We start from the raw sequence: 24,725 nt of genomic DNA, 5'->3' as shown, positions 1-24,725 counted from the left end.
TCAAAATTCCAGGTTCAAAACTCATCTTTTTTCTTTGTGTTTTGGTTCCTGCTGGATTCACTGTTTGAGTAAAGATCCAACTGACTTCAGAACAGCTGGTATCCTTGATTTGTGTGTTTTTATTCATGTGTGGGATGAACTTTGTGTCTTTTGTTTTTCAACCTGTTAAGTGTGCAGAGACGCCTCAGTGATGAATGGAAACAGAGATCAGGAATATGAGAATCTTTAAAAACGTTATCGACCGTTTTCAGCTTTTTTTGTCACTTGTTTATCGTGTTTCTGCCCGTCCGACCTCGTAGCAGCTTCTCTTATTTACAGAAATGAAGCTTTGACTCATTCGTCCTCAACCGCCCTGTTTTCTCTCTCCTCTCTTTCCGTCACCCACAAACTTCCTCCTCCTCTCCTTCAGTCCACAGGTTGTTGTGAAGCCGAGTTGTCACAAACCATTAGCAGGTTGGGTTTGGACTTCTTTTTCCTCAGAGAGCTAAAGGAGCGAGAGAGTGCGGGTGGAGGGGCGGGGTGTAAATCAGCCTCAGGGAGCTCGCGGTTCAGCCTAATGAGGCTGAGAGCTTGTTTATGGAGTTACGCATCATTTTTATGATTATTTCCACCTTTTCAGGCTCCGCTGCTCGGCAGAATTCTGCCTCTGTTCAGGCGGAGCGAGGCCCTCGTCCACCGCTGACTCTGAGCAGGACGGGCTGGGCCTGGAGCTCCCTGCTGCAGGCTGCCGGGGTCTGTCGCCCTAACCTTGGCCCGGCGCTGTTAAAAACACTGAGGAGAAAATGAGCCTCATTAAACAGGCAGAGAAAGTGCAGTAAAAAAAAAAACGGCGGCTTTTAGTGGTTTTTAGTTGAAATGCTGCATTATGTGCCACAATCCAAAACCGGCAGGGGGATGGTGGTGAGGCACCGAGAGGGTTACAGAGCAGGGGCAGGCTGCAGGTCACCAGTTTGAAAAATCTGCAGGGAAAGTACACGAGTCAAGTCATGTGTTTGTTAGGCGCCTTTAATGGGCAGAAAAGTGCTGAGAGGCCTCGCAAAAAACACAAATAAAATGTGCGAATGTTAGCTAGCTAGCTAGCTGCGTGGTGTGTAACCAGCATTCTGAAACCACAGAGAAACGTCCTCCCGCCAGGTTTTTATTCTCACGATCAACCTCCGTCCAACAAGTCGTCCAAATTAAACAACAAGATACGTCGTTGGTCCATGACGTCCAGAACGACACGTAGATCTGACGCCGCCTAATCAACTGTCGTGTCTTATGATGTGATGTTATGTGAGTCTTGAGTACAACCTAAAAACATTATTTGTTCTTGGGATTCATTTGTCTATGATTGGTGCTTCTGTTGTGATATTTCCTGCCTCCATCTTGTTGATCGGTTGATGGTCTGTTCCTGGATAGATAGACTATATCTGTCTCTGACGTATGACATATGTGACATATGTAAATATGTTGTAGTTTAAGGTTTGGTTAGATATAGAAACATAAAAAAACACTTGGTTAGTTTTAGGGAAACACTGTCTGCACTCAATTATAATCTGGTGCAACTTTGTGTTTCTGTGTCTTTATCTGCCCAGCTGTCAATCAAACACAGACACTGAGAGGCTAAAGAAGCATCTCTGATGTTATCCCAAAAAACTGATACCAACATATCGACGGCCAAAGTGCAAAACCTCCTCTCTGCAGAATGTTCTGATTGGTGGATTTCACTTTGGATGATGAGAACGAGGAAGGCTGCTCATATTCAGTCTGTCTGCAGGATAATCAAGATAATCCCGCCCTTCAATGTGAAAGAAAAGTCACACAACAAAACAAAAACACAACACAGAGTCCCTGAGTGTGTAGAGAGGCTACAGCACGAATCACTGAACATTCATCTCCAGCGGACGAGGAAGCAAATACACTGAATTTAAGGAGTTCTGACCCTAGTATACTACAATGTAGTAACTATTACATTTACTACATCTTTATACCTGAAAACAAACTTCATTTTATTTTTAATTTAATTTTAATTATTAACTTAATTTAGAGCATCGTTTTGTAGAACCTCTTCCAACTTGCACCAAGTGCAAAAGCTCCTATCTGCACTTTGTGAGGCATTAATATCTATAACACATAATATAATAATATAGTCCAAAAACAGTGTATTATGTGTTGGGTATCTTTAACAAATAACATTCTGCAAGAAAACAAGTTTTTTTTTAGATCGGAGGTTTTGCTCTTCGGCCGTCGAGATGTGAAAGTCACGTTGATTCTTCAACACTGTGTGATTTCAGTTCTGATGTCGACAGCAGACGTTTCCAAATGTTTTATGACATTAATGAGATTTTTCTTTCTTTGATGTGAATATTTTGAAGAAGACAAGACAAGTATCATAATCAAAAGAGCACCTGAAACGTATTATATTACTTATTTTAATTTGTTTCCTTTGTTCTTCTGGTGCTTTTGCTTACTGCTCTTTTTTAATTAAAGATCCACGTCCAGACAAGTTCTCTGCTTTGAATGATGATTTATGTCTGATATAGTTTTCCCATTAAAAAGTTCAATGAACTCGTTTGAAAATTACCATCTCCTTCTTCTTTATGTTAAAAAATTCACTGTAAACTTCAACCTCAGTGTTCAAGTTTCCACATCACACTTGTGTCAGTTGCATATTAGACCACGATTGTCTCCAAACTAGTCGTGATGTCACAAATCCTGCTCATAGGTTCACGTGTTAAACTGAGATTTAAGTTAAACTGCACAGAGAAGAAGAACAAACATCCAACTGAAGGAACAAGAAGAAGAAACAGGGTTTTTTGAGCAGAAGGAGGACTTTGACTACAACACACTGATATTAGCTTCCCTCCTTCACTCTTTTCACATATTCTCTTTATCGATAGTCTTTCGTAGCCAAGCGTAAATACGCTCTGGGAATATTTTTTTCTTTCATTTCTCGAGTTTCCACTCCAGAAATTGAAGAACAAATTGTGCATGAAAACATGTGGATGGAAACATACTTTGTGAGAGTCTGTGCACATGCAGGTTTGTTTGTTTAACTGTGTTTTCTGTGCATTTACTGTACATCTGTTTAAAATATGAATGTATGTGTATATATACTGTATATATTTATATGTATGAACTCTGTTAATGGCTGTTTCAGCAGTGTGTGTGTGTGTGTGTGTGTGTGTGTATGTGTGTGTGTGCTCTGGGACATAAAGCTCTCTTTCTTCCAGCTCTGCTTGGCGTTCACGTCGTCTGTCGGCCTTCATCACTCTCTCACTCCCTCTTTTCCCCTCTACCGTCTCCCTTTATTTTCAAACTCACATCAAGTCCAACATGTTGGAAAACCTCCACCATCCCGAATACACACACACACACACACACACACACACATTTACAGAGTTCATATAAATTTGTAAAACACACAGAAAATACACAAACTTGCACAAGACGCAGACTTATATGAACTACTGTAGACACACTGAGGAAATACTCCGACATCTGGTAATGGACGTAGAGAAGAGAAGCTCCGGCGGTAAACTCACCTTGTTCGCTGCTGTTGTCGCCGCTGTGAGACGTGTGTCCGCCGCTGGACAGTCCTGGCGTCCCGGACGACCGAATCGATGCTGCGTCGTCGTGATCTCTGCTCCACGAAATCTGCAGAGGGGAAGAGACAGAAGAAGAACAGCTGATGAGGTTAATGAATGAATACTGGGGCACAGTTTGCTGGATGCTGATCTCTATCTGTCGTTTTGCAGACATGAATAAAGTCCTTCATCCTCTTATTTCATCTCATACACCCAGTTCACGTCACATCCAACCTTGCCTCCATTTGGGGGAAAGACAGCAGCTTATTTCAAACTCAAACCTTTCGTCTTTCAGGTACTTTAGTTCACACACAAATGTCGCAAAAGAGCAGATATCGAGTGTCTACAGATGTGACATGTTACGATCTTGTTTAGGGGTAATTATTTACCATCATCTTCAGATAATAAACTGTCAGAACAAAAGAAAACTAAAAATACACTGAATGTCTCACAATCCAGCACGTTATGATGCAACGTGGTAATGTAGATGCAAGGTGTTTCTTCGACAGAGAAGTCAGAGAAAAGTGAAAAATGTCCGTTGTAATTACCCAGAGTCAAAGGTTACGTCTTTAAATGTCTCATTAGCATAGCAACAGCTGGCTACGTTGCTTAGATAGTGGCTTGTTGGCTGTTTAACCTAAAAATGTATTTCTGTGACCACAGTTCTAACTTATTTTTCCAGTGGCTCTCCATTATCTTTGGAGATCTAAAACCGACCAACCTGCTTATCATTCATTCTGAAAATGAAGCCAAACTTTTGTCAGCCTTTGGGATCACGTCTTATCGCATGAAGGAGCTTTGGGGGCTTGTAGCAAGATATGTACAGAGCTGGCTGTGAGCTCATTTTACTCTGTAGTAAAGCATCTTTTCTTCAAATACAAGAGAGACCCAGAGTGGAACTCCCCTTTAACATTATTAACTTCATAAAAGTAATTGGATAAAGCTATTTACATGCTTAATGCATATAAATGCTTAAAATGTTCCCATTGACATGGCATCCTATGTACATGCGACATCTCAACATGGGCCACAATCTTGGGCTGGATGTGAGAGTCCATTGTCTTGGTGGGGCACCCTGAGGTGGCTTGGTCTTCACCCCTTTTTACTACAAGACCCTCTGAGGAAGAGCAGCCCCAAATGTCTTCATCATTCACCACGGCAGCTACGACCTGAGAAACATCAACGGTGTGAAGCTTGTCACAACAACGAAGCAGCACCTGCCGCACCTTCACCAGCAGTTGCTCATGTCAAGTCAAGTCAGATTTATTTGTATAAACCGAAATCACATCACATGTCTCAATGAGCTTCACAGGCCCATAAAGGTACAACACCTCCTGGCTTACCCCCCAAAGAAGATAAGGAACAACTCCTTAATAGAGGAGGACAAAATGACGTGTGAGATGTTGAGATGTCACACGTCATTTTGTCCTATTAAGGTTTTTTCTTATCTTCTTTGGGGGGTAGCTGCCGTGGTGAATGATGAAGACATTTGGGGCTGCTCTTCCTCAGAGGGTCTTGTAGTAAAAAGGGGAGAAGACCAGGCCACCTCAGGGTGCCCCACCAAGACAATGGACTCTCACATCCAGCCCAAGATTGTGGCCTATGTTGAGATGTCGCATGTACATAGGATGCCATGTCAATGAGAACATTTTAAGCATTTATATGCATTAAGCATGTAAATAGCTTTATCCAATTACTTTTATGAAGTTAATAATGTTAAAGGGGAGTTCCACTCTGGGTCTCTCTTGTATTTGAAGAAAAGATGCTTTACTACAGAGTAAAATGAGTTCACAGCCAGCTTTGTACACATCATCAGGCCAGAGATATAGTCCTACACTACTGCACATGCTCCAGCTTCTGGCTTTACACCAGGACTCATTAGTTATGCCTCAATCTGGTAAATAAGTTTAACGTTGCTTTGCAGCGGAATTTCCCTTTAAGGCTAATAGTCACATGTAGCACTTCCCTGTATGTAGTGTGGTCATTGCTAGAAAGCATCTCTCTCTATCTAGAGTCCTAATGCTTCACAGACCACGTAGACTGACCCAAGCCTGATCAAGGTAAAACTTATTGTAAGTATATGAAAGTAATGTTAATAAAAGTAACTTGCTGCATGCAGCTGACTGGTGTCGTGGTCTCAGGTCTGCAGGCTGTTTGGTTAATTCAACTTTCTGCTTCCTCCCAAGATGGAACTGACTCCATCATCATCCTCTTCTTTTTAGATATTGTCCCTCCAGGTTTTTGGATCAGGACACATCCTAGTAGTGCCTGCCCCACCTTCACAATCTGTTGCCTCTTCTTCAAACAAACTCAAGTATGACTCTTTATATTATGAATATCTGATCCATGGAGGTTTTGTAAAACTTTCCTTGGAGAAAAGGGATTTAAAAATAACTGTGACATCATCACAATATAAAGTCCATGGGGGCTGAGCGGGAACTCAAGGGTGTGAGTAGTGTGGAACTAAACCTGTAAGCTAGAAACTGTTTTTGGCGCCAGCTGAGCAATTCTTACTGGACTGAATGGGCGTCATTTTCGATCCGGTATCCAGCTCTTATAATACATCCATGCTCTGATCCAAGCAGTGACACTGCTTGAGAAGGGTCTTTCTGCACGAACACGCCCATTTTACCACACAACACACCCCCCCAACCCCTAATCCTAACCATCTCACTGCTTACGCCTAAACCTGACTAAATGGGTCATGTAGTAAAGCGGGTGAGTCGTGTAGAAAGTGCAGCTAGACCTTGGTTTTCTTTTTCTTCTTCTGCTTAGTTTAACAATGGTTGTCATCCATAGATGTTGCATTACCACCATTTACTAGATAGCGCTTGGTCTTCCCTGCATCTGTGGATTTTTTGTGACTCACACGGCGCCATACAACAAGGACTGTGAATGTTAATAAGCCATGCAAATGGGGATGTTTGAGTAAAAATATGACTATGTATTTGAACAAAAATTTGTGTTTCTTTACAAATGATGATATACGAGTTGTAAATGAGAGGTGTATTTATGAATGTTGACGCATATTTTCAAGCCAGTTTACATTTATTCAAATGATGGGTTGCAGATACAAATCACTCTGCATTTATTTGCACTTTTTGTTTTACGTAATTTGACATTTGTTTGTGAATACTAATGAGACAGTTGTAATCCCACAGTTTCTGACATGTAAACAGCGTTCACATCAACTTCCAAGTCACAATTACAACTGGGAAAAGCTCCAATATATCTGAGTTGAGACTTAATAATAAGAACGTTCCTGAAAACCAAACAAACACTGATTCCTCATGTCAACCAAAGTCTGTTGTTCAATGTCATTAAACCCAAATTTAAGGGATATAATGTTATTTTGCCAATGCACATTGTTTTAAACCCCTATACAACCAACGCAGTTATCATGCAACCTTCCTGAGTTGTCAGATGACACTTGCAGGTTCTTAACTTGAGTGAACGCAGCATTACTGTCACCAAAGTGCTGCCCATTTATCTATTTATAGTCAAGAAAACAAACCTACAGTATTATATTTTCTAAATCAAATGAGTTCTCTTAACATAATGAAACAATATTATGCAAATCATAGTTTAAAATCCTAACAGCGCCACCTGCAGAAGTTTGATTGACAGGTGATCAGTGCAGAAACACTATAAGTGTTCAGTGACAAAGACTGACACTAAAAAAACAAGAAGGACCGGGAGGATTACTGGCATATCACCCGACCAAAGGAGGTACTTGAAATGCAACCAGAGCTTTCGGGCTGTTGGTCATCCGACACTAAGCCGCTCCAGTTCACACTTGTTGGTGTTTAAAGGGTTAAAGGCCTGACAAGTGGCTGCTGAGAGCTTCGCTGCAAGGCTGATTTAAAACCAGCTCGGCTGGCTCCGAAAACAGAGACAACCTGACTTTTCACCTCTTTTATTTCTGCTTCTCTGGGAAAAGACAAGTCTCCATGAGTCCAAGAGAGGAAAAAAAAAAAAGATAAGTGCATGTGAGTGTTTGATCTGTGTTCAGACAGATAAACCCACAACAGCTCAAACTGACTCATTTCCAGCAACAGATGTGACTCCTGCAGCTGGATGATTAAATCTATCTGCTCATATTAAGTATTGCCAGATAGAAAGGACAAAAAGTAGCCCAGTGAAAGCACAAAACCCTCCGAGTCGTAATAAAGGTTTTTACATATATCGATCCTATCGGCTCCAGTATTCTCTCGCTCACCACAGTGACAAGTTTTCACTCATGAACAGATGTTACAGGTGTTTTATCACAGAACTCTGACAGAATAATAACTGGAACAGGAAAAACTGAGTTTTAATACACTGAAATGAAATTTGCGTTGGATGGTCATCGGTTATCAGTCATTGTGTGTCAAGCTGATGTGTTCATGTCTGTGATGGATGGTTGAGATGAAAAGATTCCCATGTTAACAACTGGCAAGTGTTCACATCATCAATACATTTGGGTTTAATTACATTGAAAGTCAGTCTTTGGTTGATGTGAGGTGTCCATGTTTAGACACTTCCATGTTGTTAAGCGCCAAGACGGATATATCAGAGCTTTCAGAAAAAAATTCCCAGTCGTAATTGCAACCTGGATGTTGATGTGAATGCTATAAACAAATCGGAAAATTATAATTACAATAACTCTGATATGACCTGAACGCAGCATCAGCCTACTTCAATCTCAATCTACTCAGATGAGAGGAGGGGATGATTTATTGTAATATTGCTTAACTTTCGTTGGTGGAAATGGTACAAATGTAGCCCAAATTATCACAACATGCCCAAAACTACTAGTTTTCAGTGGTTGATCATACCTGATTGATTGATTTACAAACTAAAATAGGAATAAAGCAATTAATTCAATTTATATAACATTACCCTCCAAATCACAAATGTTCTCCCTGCTCCCTGTTGATAATATGAAAATAAATTGATGTGAAGTTAACTACTAAACTAAAGTGAGTCATTTTCTACTACAGCACACATATCCGCTCTGTAAATCACTTGCCTTGTGTTTTCCTTTGAGAAAAAAATCGAACTGTTTCCATAAAACAAATCAAATCTTTGCATGAAGCGATGACGTGTCGTTCTATCGCAGTCAGAGCAGATGGTCACACTGAGCCTGATTGCATCCTGCTACTCAACACAAGAGCCACAGATTCTGAACAACCCACAGTAGCTTTCCTGCTAAAGTCTCCTTCTTATCTAACTTACAAACATGAACACATCTTGTCCTGCAACTTAGCTTGTTGAAAGAGCCACCAAGGTCAGTTAGCAGGCTAGATAGCTAATTAGCTGCTCAGCTGCAGCACATTTAACAGCTTAAAAACATTGATGCTAGATGGTGTGGTACTTACTCTTCTGCACCACTACTAACAGCACAATGTCTATCCTCTGTTTGTTAGCAACAGTTGTCTACATTGTGTCTTGGTGCCTGCCTTGATGTTCTTAATATCAGTTAGCCAAGTTGAATTTATTACTGGGAAACTCTTTTCTGACTTGCTGCTTAAAGGACGGGGTCACAATTCTTCAAATCTGTCTTAACAGTGAAACATGTTTTTCTTGCTGTAATCATTCCTCCTGTTCATACTGACCATTAGAAGATCCCTTCATAATGACCTTACAATGGACGTGATGGGGGACAAAATCCACAGTCCTCCTTCTGTGCAAAAATGTATTTAAAAGTTTATCTGAAGCTAATATGAAGCTTCAGCGTCCAAATGAGTCAAATCAAGTAGATATCTTGATTTGACTCATTTGTCCACAAACACTGAAGTGAATCTTGCAGAGCAGCTCTGTACACCTGTATCATCTAAACATGACATGACACTGTAGGAATATAGTTCAGCGTATATATATATATATATATATACATATATCAGGCGTCAGCGAGCTCACCTGATCCATGTTCCCTGATGACCTGATGAAGTCCTCGCTGTCCGATTTGTTTCCGTCTCTGTCGTCTATGACAAGATCGATCGGCATTTTCCCTTTCAGACAGCTGATGTATCGATGACAGAAGTTATCACAAAGCTCATGAACCTGAAAATTAAAAAAACATACATATACATTTTTAAAAAAACAAATAATAGGCCTATTATTCAAATATTTCTACACTTGGGTCTTTGCAGTAATATTAACATAGAACAACCATGTCATGCAAATATTAACATAATTTGATCAAATATATTAAATAATCCACAATATAAACCCCTACAGGAATATAACTGATATTATAGGAATAATACAGGACTACAGTGGTTTTAAATCAGGATTAAGACTGGAATAGCAGCACAGTGAACGTCTTTCCTCTAATCTCATTACATTAGATTAAACAGCAGGTGATGGTTAAATTAGTCTGATAAACAAAAAGGTCACTGATCCAAATTTAGTTATCTGACCTTCTCCAGCTCCAGGAGGTGGAAACGTAACACTTGTATCGCCTGGATCATCTGCAAAAAAAAATAAAGAATAAAAAATAACGTACAAGCGAGAAAAAACATGATTAGTCTCATAATTTCAACAACACTTTCAATTTATAATCACATTTAAAATCAAAGCAGTGCACACTTTGGAATAATGACTCACCAAATTATCCAGCTCTGGGTTTGATGAAAATAAAGGCTTCTCTGATCTGATCTAGAAACAAAAACAAAGAAATTCATTAAAAGATTATAGACCGAGACTATAAACAACCAGACAATGCAAGCAACTGTGTGTTCAGACAGGATGAAAAGTGAATTTTTAGAAGCAGAACAATTGCACACAAACTCAATGAAAGACAGGATTAGATGTAAAGTCGCCCTCGGACGTGTTCGGACAAGTTGAAAATGTTTCAACTTCAGAGAAAAATGTGCGTGTGTGTGTCCCGAGGCTTTATGAGTCTGAGATGATTTATGAATCATAAACGTACAGAGATGAGAGGAAAAAAAGTTGAGAGAGACTGGAGGGCAACGACAGAAAGAACCAGAGTTTCTGCTGCTCATCAGAAGCTGAGCTCAACACAAACACAACAACAGACTCGCTCAGTGCGTCCGCTGCTAGCTTACACTGCTCAAATTCACAGTTCCAGAAGTAAAAACCTCATCTTTAATTTTTCCCAGAGACAATGTTTGTGACTCACAGTTTGAGTTCTTCTATGGTTTGGATCAACATGGAACTCTCTCGCTTTAATCACCGAGACAAAGAGCAAAACCTCCGATCTGAAAAATGCACTTTTTTGAGAAAACTAAAAAAAACTTGTTTTCTTGCAGAATGCTATTTGTTAAGGATACCCAACACATAATACACTGTTTTTGGACTATATTATATATAATGTGTTATAGATATTAATGCCTCACAAAGTGCAGATAGGAGCTTTTGCACTTGGTGCAAGTTGGAAGAGGTTCAACAAAACGATGCTCTAAATTAAGTTAATAATTAAAATTAAATGAAAAATAAAATGAAGTTTGTTTTCAGGTAAAAAGATGTAGTAAATGTAATAGTTACTACATTGTAGTATACTAGGGTCAGAATTCCTTAAATTCAGTGTATTTGCTTCCTCGTCCGCTGGAAATAAATGTTCAGTGATTGTGTAACCCACTCGTGCTGCAGCTTCTCTGCACATCCAGGGTTGTGTTTTTGTTTTGTTGTGTGACTTTTCTTTCACAATGAAGGGCGGGATTATCTTACAGACAGACTGAATATGAGCAGCCTTCCTTGTTCTCATCATCAAAAGTGAAATCCGCCAATCAGAAAATTCTGCAGATCGGAGGTTTTGCGTTTTGGCCATCGATATGAACAACTGTGTTAGAAAATATCTGGTTTCTTTTAGTAAAAAGTCAAAGGTACAAGTAAAAAACAATTTCAAGGTAGAAGTTCACTACTCTCAAGGTCCATTTCAGCAAGAAACAGCCAATCACTGGACTTAAAATGTGGTCCTGTGCGTCCTGAAACTAAATACGACGTTGAGAAAACTGATTTCACAATCTACAGAATGAATCAGTTTATTTTTAATTTCTGGGTCACTTTTGTGTGAATTCAGCAACTACGGCACCACATTTTGTTTACAACTTAAAACATGAAGAATTCTGAATTAGTTAACGCTACGATTCACTCCCGTGGCTGCTTCTCCTACATAGCAGCGGCAGCCGAGGCTCATTTGCTATCCGCCAAAATAACGGACAAAACGTGATTTCTCAGAAACGAGTTTAAAATTCATGAAACCTATAAAATCGTGACATCATCCAGGAGACTCCTGAGTTTCTATGTTCAGCATCATTGAGGATATTGTTTAAAAAACATTTAAATTAATATACAGAATGAGGGAAAAACACTTTTGCTAAGCGCCACCTCCTACAGTTACTGTTTGTATCAGGCTTTCTGTACATATACAGTTTCCAATGATAACGATGGCAGATTTTACTATTAAAATTCTTAAATAATATGTATTTCAGACAGAGTTAAACATGAGCAGCTTCTCATTTTTTAGCTGAGTGACCGTTGGAGTTGCTGATAATTCTCAGGAGTATTTTTACTAAAGATAACAATCTTCTTCCACCACTGACTAATACAAACACAATGCACAGGGGGGGTCAGCAGGAGCCCACGGCCCCACTAAGAGGTTTAATGCGGCCCTGGCTCAGACTTCATCTTCAGCTCTGTTATGATCCTGCAGATCTGTTCTGTATTAACGCTGACGAAGGGGATGAAATGCGGGGTCGCTGTACCTGTTTGGAGAAGACGGCGATGTCCTCGTTGAAGGAGTCCGAGGAGCAGACGTCCCCTCCGGCCACCCCGCTCTCTCTGGGCGTGCAGGTCGCCAATTCACATTTTTCAAAAATCAGTGCGAGCAGAGGGAATAATGGATGTCTGCAGGAGAGAGAGAGAGAGAGAGAGAGAGAGAGAGAGAGAGAGAGGAGCTCAGACTGCAACAAGCAACAAGTAAAGCAACTGTAGCTGCCAACTGTGCAGACTGGATCCTGCTGCTCTGACAGGCTAATAGATAGCTACTGTTACTATTTACTGCTGTTAATGTTTCTCATTTTTAAAGGTTGTCGCAGGATTGAAGGTTAAAGAAAGTTAAATTCATGTTTTGTTTTGTTTTTTTTTTTTAAAACAGGGAAGAACATTCAATTAGATTGTTAGAACAGGAGCAGACTACAGAGGTAAGAAATTAATGTAAAGAAAGACAAAGAAAAAAATGTGAAAGAAACTATAAAGTGTACAAAAAGTACAGATAATTAATTAATTCATTCATTTTTTTGCATGTCTACATTTATTTACATTTACTGGAGAAAAACTGCGACGTTTGAGCAGCTGATGGTGGAAAAATACATTTTACTCTACATGCAGTATTTCCATTTTATTCCACTTCACTACATTTCAGAGGGAAATATTCTATTTTTTTACTCCACTAAATTAATTTAACAGCTGTATGTTACAAATGATATTGCAGATAATTTTTATAAAAACCAACAGAGCTTAAAAAATATGAAATTAACTCCACCTGAAACAGCTGCAACATTAACTGCTGCTTACACAATAAATTCACAATACAATAATACTTTTGATACTTTTAGTTCATTTTACTGCTTGTGTACTTTTACTTAAGTGACGTTGTGACTGCAGGATTTTCACCTGTAATGTTGTATTTGTACATTTTTGTATTTTTACACTGTTGTATTTGTACATTTTTGTATTTTTTACACTGTTGTCTTTGTACTTTTTTGTATTTTTACACTGTTGTATTTGTACTTTTTTGTATTTTTACACTGTTGTATTTTTACATTTTTGTATTTTTACACTGTTGTATTTGTACTTTTTTGTATTTTTACACTGTTGTATTTGTACTTTTTTGTATTTTTACACTGTTGTATTTGTACATTTTTGTATTTTTACACTGTTGTATTTGTACTTTTTTGTATTTTTACACTGTTGTATTTTTACATTTTTGTATTTTTACACTGTTGTATTTGTACATTCTTATACAGCTGCTGAATACTTTTCCCACCACTGCTGAGCTGTCTGCAGCAGCCTTTTCTGTTTTCTTGTTGACACACAGCCGGCTTCACTTCATCTCGCTAAGACACAGATTGAGTTGTCTCGGCTCGGCTCGGCCTGGAACGGCTTATAGCCCTGAACAGATAAATCAACCACAAACGACAGAAAACCATCCTGACAGAAGTCTGTTGTTGTTTTTCAGTGTCAGTAAACTCATCATACCCATAAATGGCGTCTTTGTCCCTCTTGGCAGCGTCCCCAGCTGTGGCGGACATGCCGCTGTTGCTGCTGCTGCTGCTGCTGGTGGTGTGGGTGGACTGGGTGTACTGGTGTGGAGGGTATGGACCAGTGGCGGCGGCGGCGGCGGCCAGGTGCACGGCCTGCAGGGAGCGGGCGGCAGCAGCAGCAGCGTGGTGGTGGTGGTGGTGGTGATGGTGGTGGTGAGGGTCTCCATACACCCCACCCACCCCCTCCAGCCCATAATGGGCCAGGTCTTCATACTGGAACACAGAGGCAAGACATGTGTGACCTTTGACCTCTGGAGCTGTGTTCAGGGTGTATTACGTCCAGGTATTTAATAGACATCACTTCAAAAACTTTCAAAGCAGCTTACAAACATTTAATAGATGGTTTATAACACACTTTAATGAAGTTATAAACACTTTTAAGGACATTTTTAAGTGTTTATTCTTTTATGAAGATATAATTTATATTATTAAACTAGAACTGCAACCATTAGTCAATTAACTGATCAGTAGTACATTTACTCAAATACTGTACTTCAGTACAATTTTGAGGTACTTGTACTTTACTTGAGTATTTCCATGTGATGCTACTTTCTACATTTCAGAGGGAAATATTGTACTTTCTACTCCACTACATTTATTTGACAGCTTTAGTTACTTTTCAGATGAAGATTTGACACAATGGATAATATAACAAGCTTTTAAAATACAACACATTGTTAAAGATGAAACCAGTGGTTTCCAACCTTTTTGGCTTTTGACGTCTTACAAAAAGCAGTGTGTAGTCGGTGTCACATTTCACATGTCTATGAGTTGTTAACAGCTCCACCAAATAGTGATTTTTCCCTCTAAACTTCTCACATGCTTTCATTTCAATAAATGTTCAAATGATCCAATATTTCACCAAAAATCAAAGATTAGAGAAAAAGTCCAAAAACTGAAAACAGATTTGTGTATCAGAACTTTGTTTTTTCTTCTTTCCTCTCCCATTAATCATCTCACCACCCCTCAGATTTATCTGCTGACCCTTTGGAGGGCCCCGACCCCTAGGTTGGGAACCACTGGACTAAACTAGCTAACTGTATATAAAGTAGTGTAAACTAGCTCCACCTCCAGCAGCTACAACAGTAACATGCTGCTCTAACACTGATGCTTCACTATTAATAATCTAATGATGTCATATATAATAATATATCAGTCAGAGGGACCAAACCACTACTTTTACTGCAATACTTTAACTACATCAAGCTCATAATACTTATGTACTTTTACTGTAGTAGGATTTTTCATGCAGGACTTTTACTTGTATTGAAGTATTTCTAGTAGTTTTACTGCAGTAAAGTTTCTGAGTTCTTCTTCCTTCACTGGTTCCAAACTATGAAATTAATCACCAACTATTTTGATGACTGATTAATTGTTTGGAATCATTTTTTAGAGAGAAAAAAACATCCAAATTATCTGGTTCCAGCTTCTTAAATGTGAATATTTTCTGGTTTCTTTATTACTCTATGACAGTAAACTGAATATCTTTGGTTTGTGGACATCTGAGGACGTCAGCTCGGGCTTCAGGAAACAGCGATCGGCATTTTTCACCATTTTCTGACATTTTACAGACCAAACAACTAATCAATGAATTGAGAAAATACTCTTCATCGATAATGAAAATAATTGCTGGTTACAGCCCTGATTAAAACTGTGTTTTACTATATTGTCATTCAGCATCTGTTTGCAGCCTCCACTTGTATACAAATACATCAACAAACACTTCTATCTATCTGCTAACAACTACATTACAGTTAGTTATAAACCATTTATTAAAGTGATTATAAAAGGTAAATAAATGTTACAATTAAACTTACAGCAACTTTAAAAGCAGTGAAGTCATAAAAGATTAAAATAAAGCCAATTAAATGAGCTAAAATCCACAATGATTTCAGAAAAGGAACCACAAAAAGCACTTTTATCCCTAAAATAAGACCCTGACTCTTTTGTTAAAGAGAGGAACAGGGTTGATGTATTTTCCATGTATATAATATTTTCTTTACGCTTCTATAAAATAGCACGAAATCCAACAGAACAACGTCTCACAAGTGAGCAGAGAGACTAAACACCTCTGAAATAGTGTCAACAAAAACCGATCAGAGGCTACAGGTGTTCCTCTTATTATGTCCCCCCCCCCCCCCCCCCCTTCTTCAGTTTTGGGAAAATAAAGAAGTTTTACACTTTTTAAACACTTAACTGTAAATAAAAAGTATTTAAGAGTCAAATTAATTTTCAGATTAGAAACATGAAAACTAAAAACCTTCCTGATTATTGTTAATTGTTGTTGATGTTATTGAAGCAGAACAATAAGCAAAACAACACAAACACCTTTAAACATAATATAACACAAAAACAACCTTTCAGCTGAATCTAAACAAACATTCATCATAAGTCTCCTTTTATTGGATTTCACTGCAAAGGTGTTTCTGTTATTTTGTCCACCCCCCCTCCCTCCCGTATATTTTCCAAAATGTTCAATTAACTTCAGTCTGTAATAAAAACAAATACATAAAAAGACAAACACGTGCTACATTTTCACTAATATTTCCTCATGAAGTACATTTATATCATTATGCTTATAATTATAAACTGCTTACAGCAGCAGATATCATTTAATTTCTAACGTGATAAAATACATTTTATGATTTTATAGTAAATTCATAAAATAAAATAAAAGATATTGTTTCCATTGTAAAGTTTCTTTTAAACACTGTTGATGATTTTTTTGTGTATTTTGTAATTTTACTTATAAAGAAACGAAAAATTAATCTTAAAATTCTCTTTAAGCTTTTTCCTCTAAAAGAAAAAAAAAAAAACAATAAAAAAGATCAAATCTGAGGAAAAATCGATTATATTTTAAACATGTTTTTTGTTTTGTTTTATCACAAAAAGACTCGATACATTTATTTAATCTGTAAAGAAAATTAAAAACTTCTTTTTTAAAAAAAAAACTTGACGCCTCTGCAGGTGAAGTTTGAACAAAACTAAATGATAGTTTTAAATGATTGTTATTGATCATTTTTTATGATCGTTTCTTTGTAATAATCTATTAGTTCTGTTGGTTCTTTGTGTTGTTTTATATTTGTGGTGAGTTTAATTAGATCAGAAATCACTTACTTACATATTTACATTATGTTTGAAAGTGTTTTTGAACTTTAAATCTTTATTTAAAGTGGCGTATATGTAGAGTTGAGTTGAAGCTATAAGTGATCAATAAATACAGTTTAAACTTTGACCTCTAACAAAAAAACAGCCGCCTGTTTGAACACAAATCGATGATATTTTAGTCTCGTGGATGTTTCCGTCTGATTGTTTTGAGCTGCATCAGTTCAGATTTTATCAGCCGTGAACAAACAAACTGTTCAGGAAATAAAAAAGCTTTTTATTCTCCGCCGCTGAAGCACAAACGGCCTCTGACAGTCTGACCCCCCCTTCAACCCCCCCACTATCCTCACCCTTCCTCCCCCTCATCTTCCTCCCCCTCATCTTCCTCCCCCTCATCTTCCTCACACCCCCCCCCCCGGTGACAAACCGACTGCTGGATATGTGACAAACTGTGTTTATACGAGTTTACAGCCTCGCAGTTACCTCCTCACCTGTGAACAAACACCAGCCATAAACTGGACTTTACTCTGAGATAAACACTTCAACTCATAAAAACACAGAAGAAGATCAAATGTTTTAGTTCATTTTGCACTTTTTTTTTAAAAAAACAACAACAAAACAAAACAAAAAAACCCTCAAGTTTCGTCATAAATCAACATTTTCAAACGGAAAAAGAAAAAAAGTTTCAACGCAAAAAAAATGAACAAAACCAAAAAAATCTAAAGAGTTTCTGTAAAGTTGCTGCAAGTTTTAATATAATAAAATACTCATTTAGAAAAATGAAACAATAAAAAATACAATTTTGAGCGTTTTCATAAATTAATTTCCCCCTTTTTACTTCCCTCCACACTGAGTGTAAAGTGGATAAAAATTATTATTATTACTATTATTATTAAAACTCTGACTGACTTTCTTTAACTGTTGCATTAATAATCCACAAAAATGTTTTACAAGTGCAGAAATATTTCGTTTTTATATATTAAATCTGTCAATAAGAAAAGATGTAAATGTTTGTAAAACGCTTTTAAATAAGAATAAAAACGATGAAAATAAGTTTTGCAGTAATAACATGCATTATTTTTACGCGCAGGTGAAAGTTCATTACTTCGTAATTAAAAATTTAAATTATAAATGTTAATTATAAGAAATAACGTTAATATCTATTTCCGTTTAAGGGTTAATTTATTTATCTGATTCAACTCGAGTTTAAATCTTGTTTCCTTTCAGATTTCAGTTTGTTAATTTGATGAAAAGTTTCATTGCTTCCGCAGCTCCACAGTTTGTTGGACTTTATTTCTGAGTATCAAACTTGTGCAGCTGAATTCAAACCTAAAAACAAACATCTTCTCTTCTCTGCGCTGAAATAAAAGTTGATTTTTACGCACCCGTTGCGCCATCAGCCCCGTGTCTCCGCCCGGACTCCAGGTGACTCCTGCGGGTCAAAACACACATCCAACTCCCCGGTACCGGAGCGCTAATCACTTAATCCCGTGTGTGTATCCCAAAGCGAGTCCAGCCGCGCAGAGAAACGCACAAACAGTCAGCGAGGCAGCAGGCTCCGCTCCGGCGACAGTCCGCCGACAGCAGTACCAGCCCGGGCAGACGCTGTCCTGCTCCCGGCCTCCAGCTCCAGGCAACCAAACAATCAACCAACCAACCGCTCAGTCAGCAGGCCGAATCCGATCCGCTTACATCCAAACCGGGGGGTTAAAGTGACGCAGACCCGCCCGCTGCGCTCTGAGCCGGGCCGTGCGGCGCTGTCGTCTGCGCGGAGGTGCGTTCAAATCCCCATCGCAGCTCCGGCGGAGCGGCTTCCTCCTCCCTCAGAGCTGGCTTCCCGGGTGTGAGGGGAGGGAGGGAGGGAGAGAGGGAGGAGGAGGGGAGGGAACGGTTTCTTTTCTCACTTAAAGGAGCAGAGACTGTGCGCGTCCCCGCAGTTTTCCACGAGACGTGAGTAGGCGCGTTACCGCGAGGTGTACTGGATGGAGGGAGCTGTGAACGCGCATAAGAGGGACTGTTGAGGGAGGCGAAAAACTAGTTTTGATCATCAGTGTATTCACAGTAGTTATGGAGACTTTACTGTTTAAGGAACCAAATCTGTAGATACAACAGTGTTTAAACAGAACTGAAATGAAAATGATTCAAATGAAAATGAGGTTAAATCTAAGCAGCGCTGGATCATCATCAGGTTACAGTAGGTTACTGACATGAGGCTTCAGACCCATATAGTCCCCGAGGTCCCAAAAGACAATATGATTTATTTTGTGCACACAATATATAAACTTTTATTGATTATTTGTTTGTAAAGCAGCACTAAATTCCAACATAAACTGGATATCCTGAAGGCATCACCTGCATTATTACATCATCTGGAGGCCCTGAATCAAAATCTAGTTTTAAGTCATTTATTGTTTCAGTGTAAATAGAGTTTACATCAAGTATTTTACTATTTGTGCTTCATTAATAATCAAACATGCACACAGGGACATTACCATTAAGGTAGATAAGTAGACAGCTATAGATGTATTATTATGTTTACATATGACATGTAAAATTATGTTACTATTCCAGCTCAAAGCTCTTCTTTTATTATTATTGTAATTTACTTGAATATTTCTATAATGCAGCTGAACACGTTCACTTCTACTACGAGTGTTTCAGTCTTGTCAGATTCAGATTTTACATGTAAAATATATGATCAACAAATAAAATATGATGCATTATTACAGATTAAACTACCAAGCAGTATAAGAAGTAGTTAAAAACTGAAGACACTTTAAATAAATGTAAATACATGTTGTCGATGAATCTTTATCTTCTGAATGAGTTTTTTCTTTTACAGTCTGGTATTAAAGGATAAGTTCACAATTTTTCAAGTGTGTCTTAAAACAACAGTCAGGTGTCCATATGAACAGTGAAAGAGGTTTTCCTCGCTGTAATCATTCCTCCTGTTCATAGTGGATATTAAAAGATCCTTCAAATGTGTTTTCAATGGAAGTGATGGAGGCCAAAATCCACAGTGTGTCCACACAGTCATTTAAAAGTCTGTGTGAAGCTTATATTCAGCTTCATCAGTCTGAGTTAGTCATATCAAGTGGATATCTGACACATTTACAGTCTTTTTAGCATCAAATTCCCTCTTTGTGTTTCCTCGGACAGTGTTTCCCTGTTGAGCTGCAGGTGGAAGTATAGTAACAAAAAGAGGAACTTTGGCACTAAAAAGACTGTAATGTTGAAAGATATCTACTTGATTTGACTCATTTGGACGCTGAAGCTTCATATTAGCTTCAGATAAACTTTTAAATACATTTTTTGTGCAGAAGGAGGACTGTGGATTTTGTCCCCCATCACTTCCATTGTAAGGTCATTATGAAGGGATCTTCTAATGGTCAGAAGAATTCAGAGTTTTGTCTAATCAGAGTTTAAATGTGGAAGATAAAATATTCCACGTATGTAACATCAAGTGGAGTAAGATTTGACTTTATATGCCATTAAAGTACATTATTACAGTATTACAGTACATTAGAAACAGCAGACAGCACAGTGTGATATTACTGACTGACTGATGAACTGTTGGACACTGACACCATCTAGTGTTTGAAAAGCATAAATACAACCTGAGAGGCCTCTTTAAAGAGATTCTGTTTAAAGCAGCTATAATCTATATTTTTCATAATAAAATGTTTTCACTGTCAGTGTGTAATGTGTTTGGCTCGTAGTGATGAACTTACAGAGAATTATCAGTGACTCTGCAGCTCCTCTCGGCTTTACGGAGCTTTATAGTGAGTTTCAGCTCATTGTTTATCTGCTTTTACACTAAAGGTGTAGCTTCACATCAGAAAGTATTAATGCATGTATCAAATACATGACTTACACACTCTTATCTATGTGCACGACATAAAAAATATAATCTACAAAGCTGACATGTTAACACTAGGGGTGCAACAGATCACAAAACTCGTGGTTCGGATCGTATCACGGATTTGAGGAATGATTACAGCAAGAAAAACAGGTTTCACTGTTCATTTGGGCTCCTGACTGTTGTTTTAAGACACATTTGAACAATTGTGAACCAGTCCTTTAAAAACTACAGAAATCAGCTGTTTTATGGAATTACTGAACCTTTTAAAAACATCTACAAACCAGTACAATAATTTACTGACTATTGACATGGAACAGGAGTCCACAGGCTGTTGGTCCAGACTGGTTTTCTGTGCTGATAGTAGTTTGTTCTATTGGTACAGAACGAGTTTGCAGAATCTATTGCCGAATCTCCTTTAATTGAAATATTGGTTACTGTACAGTTGGCATGAAGTTTAATAATGTGCAACAATAAAAAACATTTGGATAATTTACTTCAGTAGAAAACAAACCTCTCAATAGATTGTAGGTCAATTAAGTAAAAAACAATAATCAGTGCAGAGAGAAAATATTGAAACATGATGATACAAAGCTGCATATGTAGACTAATAAGTGTTTGGTAAAGAAAGCAGAAAAACATTTGTGATTGTTAATGAACTGTAACAGAAACACAAACACAGCTTCTCTGTAAACCAGCTTTTATTTTTTGTGTTTGGTGTTCAACAAGTCACTGCTTACTCAGGCCATGTTTTTAAAGCTTTACATTAAAACTACAGACATAGTTTAGTTTACACATTTTTACAATCACATATTTACAGATTTCTTTAAATCATAATCAATCTATTCAATATTCAAACAAACAAATTGGCCAAAGTGGACAGAAACTAAACAAACCTCAGACAAGATAAGAAAATCCTTTATACACATTATACATATATTCTATTAATCAACTGTAGAGCTGCAACTAATGATTATTTTCATTAACAATTAACCTTGTTTTAACTTGTTTTTGAATCATTATTTACTTTATAAAATGTCAGAAAATAGTGAAAATATTCATCACAGTTTCTAAGAGTTCAAGGTGTTTTTGAATGTTTTGTCTGACCAACAGTCCAAAACCCAAAATTATTCAAGTTACCATCATATAGAGCAGAGAGTAGCAGCAAAACCTCACATTTAAAAAGATGGAGCCTGAGAATGTTTGTCTGACAAATAATTTAAACGATTATCAATCAATCAATTCATTTCTGTTGTTCTGTCATTAAGTGTTTCAGCACTTATTACAGCCTGTAAAATATTGACACATATTCTGTGGAGTCATGGTCTCAGCCGAACTCTACAATGAAGCTTTATGACACTGTGAAATATTCACACTTTGTTTTCTGTGGTTTCACTTCAAACTGAAAGTTTTGGGTTTTTTTTGGAAACTTTGTGTTTTTGACTAGAAATGAAACTAAAGTTCTGTGGATTTGATCAGATGTTTAAATAGAGATTTAATTTTAGATAGAAATCCTAGTTTGTGTTTTTTCTCATCATAAACCAGAATATGTTTGTATATTTACTCTCTTCAAAAACAAACACACATTTATGACTTAAAACAGGTGATTACTCTACTCAGTTTGATTGACAGGAGAGATGATCAGAGGGGCGGAGTTTTTACCACCATCATTATTACAGGGACCAAAAAATGTGTAGAGTTTCTCAGTGAAGGAGCAGCCAGTAAAGGAGTAGATAAGAGCTGCAGCATCTACGTCATAAAAGGAGACCAGACCCTCCTCATAATCCACAAACACCCCCACCTTCTGAGGCTGAGACTTCAGAGAGAGACAGACTGAAGGACCAGCAAGAGCTTTGTACTCATTTCCATTTCTCAACCATATAGTCCAGTAACCATCCTCAGGGCTCAGTGTGATTTTTCCCTTCCTGTTGATGGACTCTCTGGCCACTCCTAAAGTCCATTCAGTCTTCTCTTTAACCTGAACCTCAAAGTAAAATCTGCCTGAAGAGAAACTCTGCTTTCCTAAAACACAGGGACAAAGAGAAAATCTCTCTGGGTTGTCTGGGAGATTCTTCTTCACATGACCATGATTTACTTGTTTCTCATCATCAGACAGGATGAGTTTACGATATGCTGTATCAGGATCAAGAGTCACATCCACTGCATACTGCTGGACCCTCTTCAGCTCAGCCTCAGCGAGCAGCTTCTTCATCTCTTTACTGAGCGTCTCCTCCAGCTGAGTCACAGCTCTCACCACAGTCCCCTCATATGATGGACGGACGCTGACCTCTGTCCAGTCTTTGGTGGGTGGAGCAGCTTTCAGGGACGGGAAGTTTTGGAGGAGGTGGAGGTGGTCTTCAGAACGTGAGAGCTGCTTCACCTCAGAGCTTCTCTTCATCAGCTCAGAGATTTCCTGTTCCAGCTCTTTGATGAAGTCTTCAGCCTGTTTCTCTGTCGTTCTTTGCTTCTCTTCAATCGTCTCAATGAGCTCATTCAGGCTTCTCTCAACAGACTCCTTCAGAGCGGTGAAGACCTGAACACCTTCTGCTATCTCTCTGTCTGCATCTTCCTTACTGAGGTCAACTGAGTGTTTGATCTCTTGAATCTTCAGTCGTCTCTTCTGGATCATCTGCTGAATTTCAGCCTCTGTCTTCCCCAGCTCTGCCTTCTTTCCTTCATATTCTTCTTTCAGAGGAACAAACTCATGTGTCTTGTGGTCTAAAACAGGGCAGAGCATGCAGACACATGTCTGGTCGGTCTTACAGAACAGCTCCAGAGGTTTATCGTGCTTCATACACATCCTGTCTTCCAGGTTCTCCACAGGGTCCATCAGCTGATGTCTTTTCAGGCCTGAAACTGTCAGATGAGGCTCCAGGTGAGTCTCACAGTAGGAGGTCAGACACACCAGACAGGACTTCAGGGCCTTCAGTTTGGTTCCAGTACAGACGTCACAGGGAACTTCTCCTGGTTTGGCAGCTTGTTGCTCTGAGCTGCTGCTGCTGGCTTTCTGTTGAGCTTCCTGTCTGAACTGAGAAACAACCTGAGAGAACAATGTGTTGACATGAAGCTCAGGTCTTGTGTAGAAAACCTTTTTACACATCGGACACAGGTACTGGTCATTACTGTTCCAGTGTTCATTGATGCAGTTTTTGCAGAAGTTGTGTCCACATGGTGTGGTGACTGGATCAGTGAACACATCCAGACAGATGGAGCACAGAAACTGATCTTCAGATAGCAGACAGCTGGCAGTAGACATATCTACACACTGAGTGTGAAAAACAAAAGACACAATTTGTTTAAAATCAAATTTCAATTATTTGTTAAAAATTAATTAAGGATAATTACTGTTGTATTAAGTATAACATGTGATATTAAGTTAAGTAATATTGAATTATATTTCTGTTATCAATCGGGATGGGAACACGTGAACGGAGTCGTAAGCAACCGTGATCATTTAAGTCGTGCTGGCAGCTCAAACAGTTATCCACAAGGCTGCATGGTGAGTTTAAAGTTGTTGTTTACTTTGATGACGTGTTTTATGTGAGCTGGTTTACACAAACACAGTAAGAGACTGTCATCTGCAGCTCTTTATCTAACAGCTCATTGTGGCTGTTTCTGCTTGTACTATTCTTCCATACAATCTTTAAAATGAACCACTGACAACATAACACAGAATATGTCCACTGCTAACAAAGCTCTGCTAACTTGGTGACAAACACCTTTTATTACCTCCAGATGCTTCACAATAAAAGCTGCTGCTTGTTGGTAGAAAGCTTTTAATGTGAAACAGCTACAGGAAATAGAATGCAGTGTGTCTGTAGGAAGTGATCAGTAAATAGTAATAAGACCAGGAAGGTTGGAGTGAAGCTGAACTCCAAACCACAGAGATTCAGTTACAAGTTACAAAAGTCCTGAGAACTG

General features: G+C 38.4%; 2 protein-coding genes across 3 annotated transcripts in view; both read right to left on the bottom strand.

Annotated features, from left to right (window-relative positions):
* meis1a (Meis homeobox 1 a) overlaps nt 1–18,799 on the bottom strand; it is a 65,292-nt gene extending 46,493 nt beyond the window's left edge. For both annotated transcript variants that reach the window (XM_067585663.1, XM_067585664.1), the window contains exons 1-7: nt 18,331–18,799; nt 13,776–14,053; nt 12,281–12,422; nt 10,161–10,211; nt 9,974–10,024; nt 9,471–9,614; nt 3,528–3,639 (exon numbers count right to left, since the gene is read on the bottom strand). In XM_067585663.1, coding sequence (XP_067441764.1) covers nt 3,528–3,639; nt 9,471–9,614; nt 9,974–10,024; nt 10,161–10,211; nt 12,281–12,422; nt 13,776–14,053; nt 18,331–18,342 — 790 coding nt within the window. In that variant the 5' untranslated portion in view covers nt 18,343–18,799. The remainder of the gene's footprint in view (nt 1–3,527; nt 3,640–9,470; nt 9,615–9,973; nt 10,025–10,160; nt 10,212–12,280; nt 12,423–13,775; nt 14,054–18,330) is intronic.
* A 3,586-nt stretch (nt 18,800–22,385) lies between these two features.
* On the bottom strand, nt 22,386–24,480 carry LOC137180316 (E3 ubiquitin-protein ligase TRIM39-like). The gene has a single exon (XM_067585634.1). It carries the CDS (start codon nt 24,058–24,060, stop codon nt 22,417–22,419), a length of 1,644 nt encoding a protein of 547 aa, XP_067441735.1. The 5' UTR covers nt 24,061–24,480; the 3' UTR covers nt 22,386–22,416.
* Nucleotides 24,481–24,725: the final 245 nt, after the last annotated feature.

Source organism: Thunnus thynnus, chromosome 3 (assembly GCF_963924715.1).
Source record: "Thunnus thynnus chromosome 3, fThuThy2.1, whole genome shotgun sequence".
Taxonomy (NCBI): Eukaryota; Metazoa; Chordata; class Actinopteri; order Scombriformes; family Scombridae; genus Thunnus; species Thunnus thynnus.
This window is presented reverse-complemented; position numbering and strand designations above follow the sequence as displayed.

Bases quoted from the DNA above. Each gene is read 5' to 3' on its own strand.
- LOC137180316 (XM_067585634.1), bottom strand. From the start codon at position 24,060: ATGTCTACTGCCAGCTGTCTGCTATCTGAAGATCAGTTTCTGTGCTCC.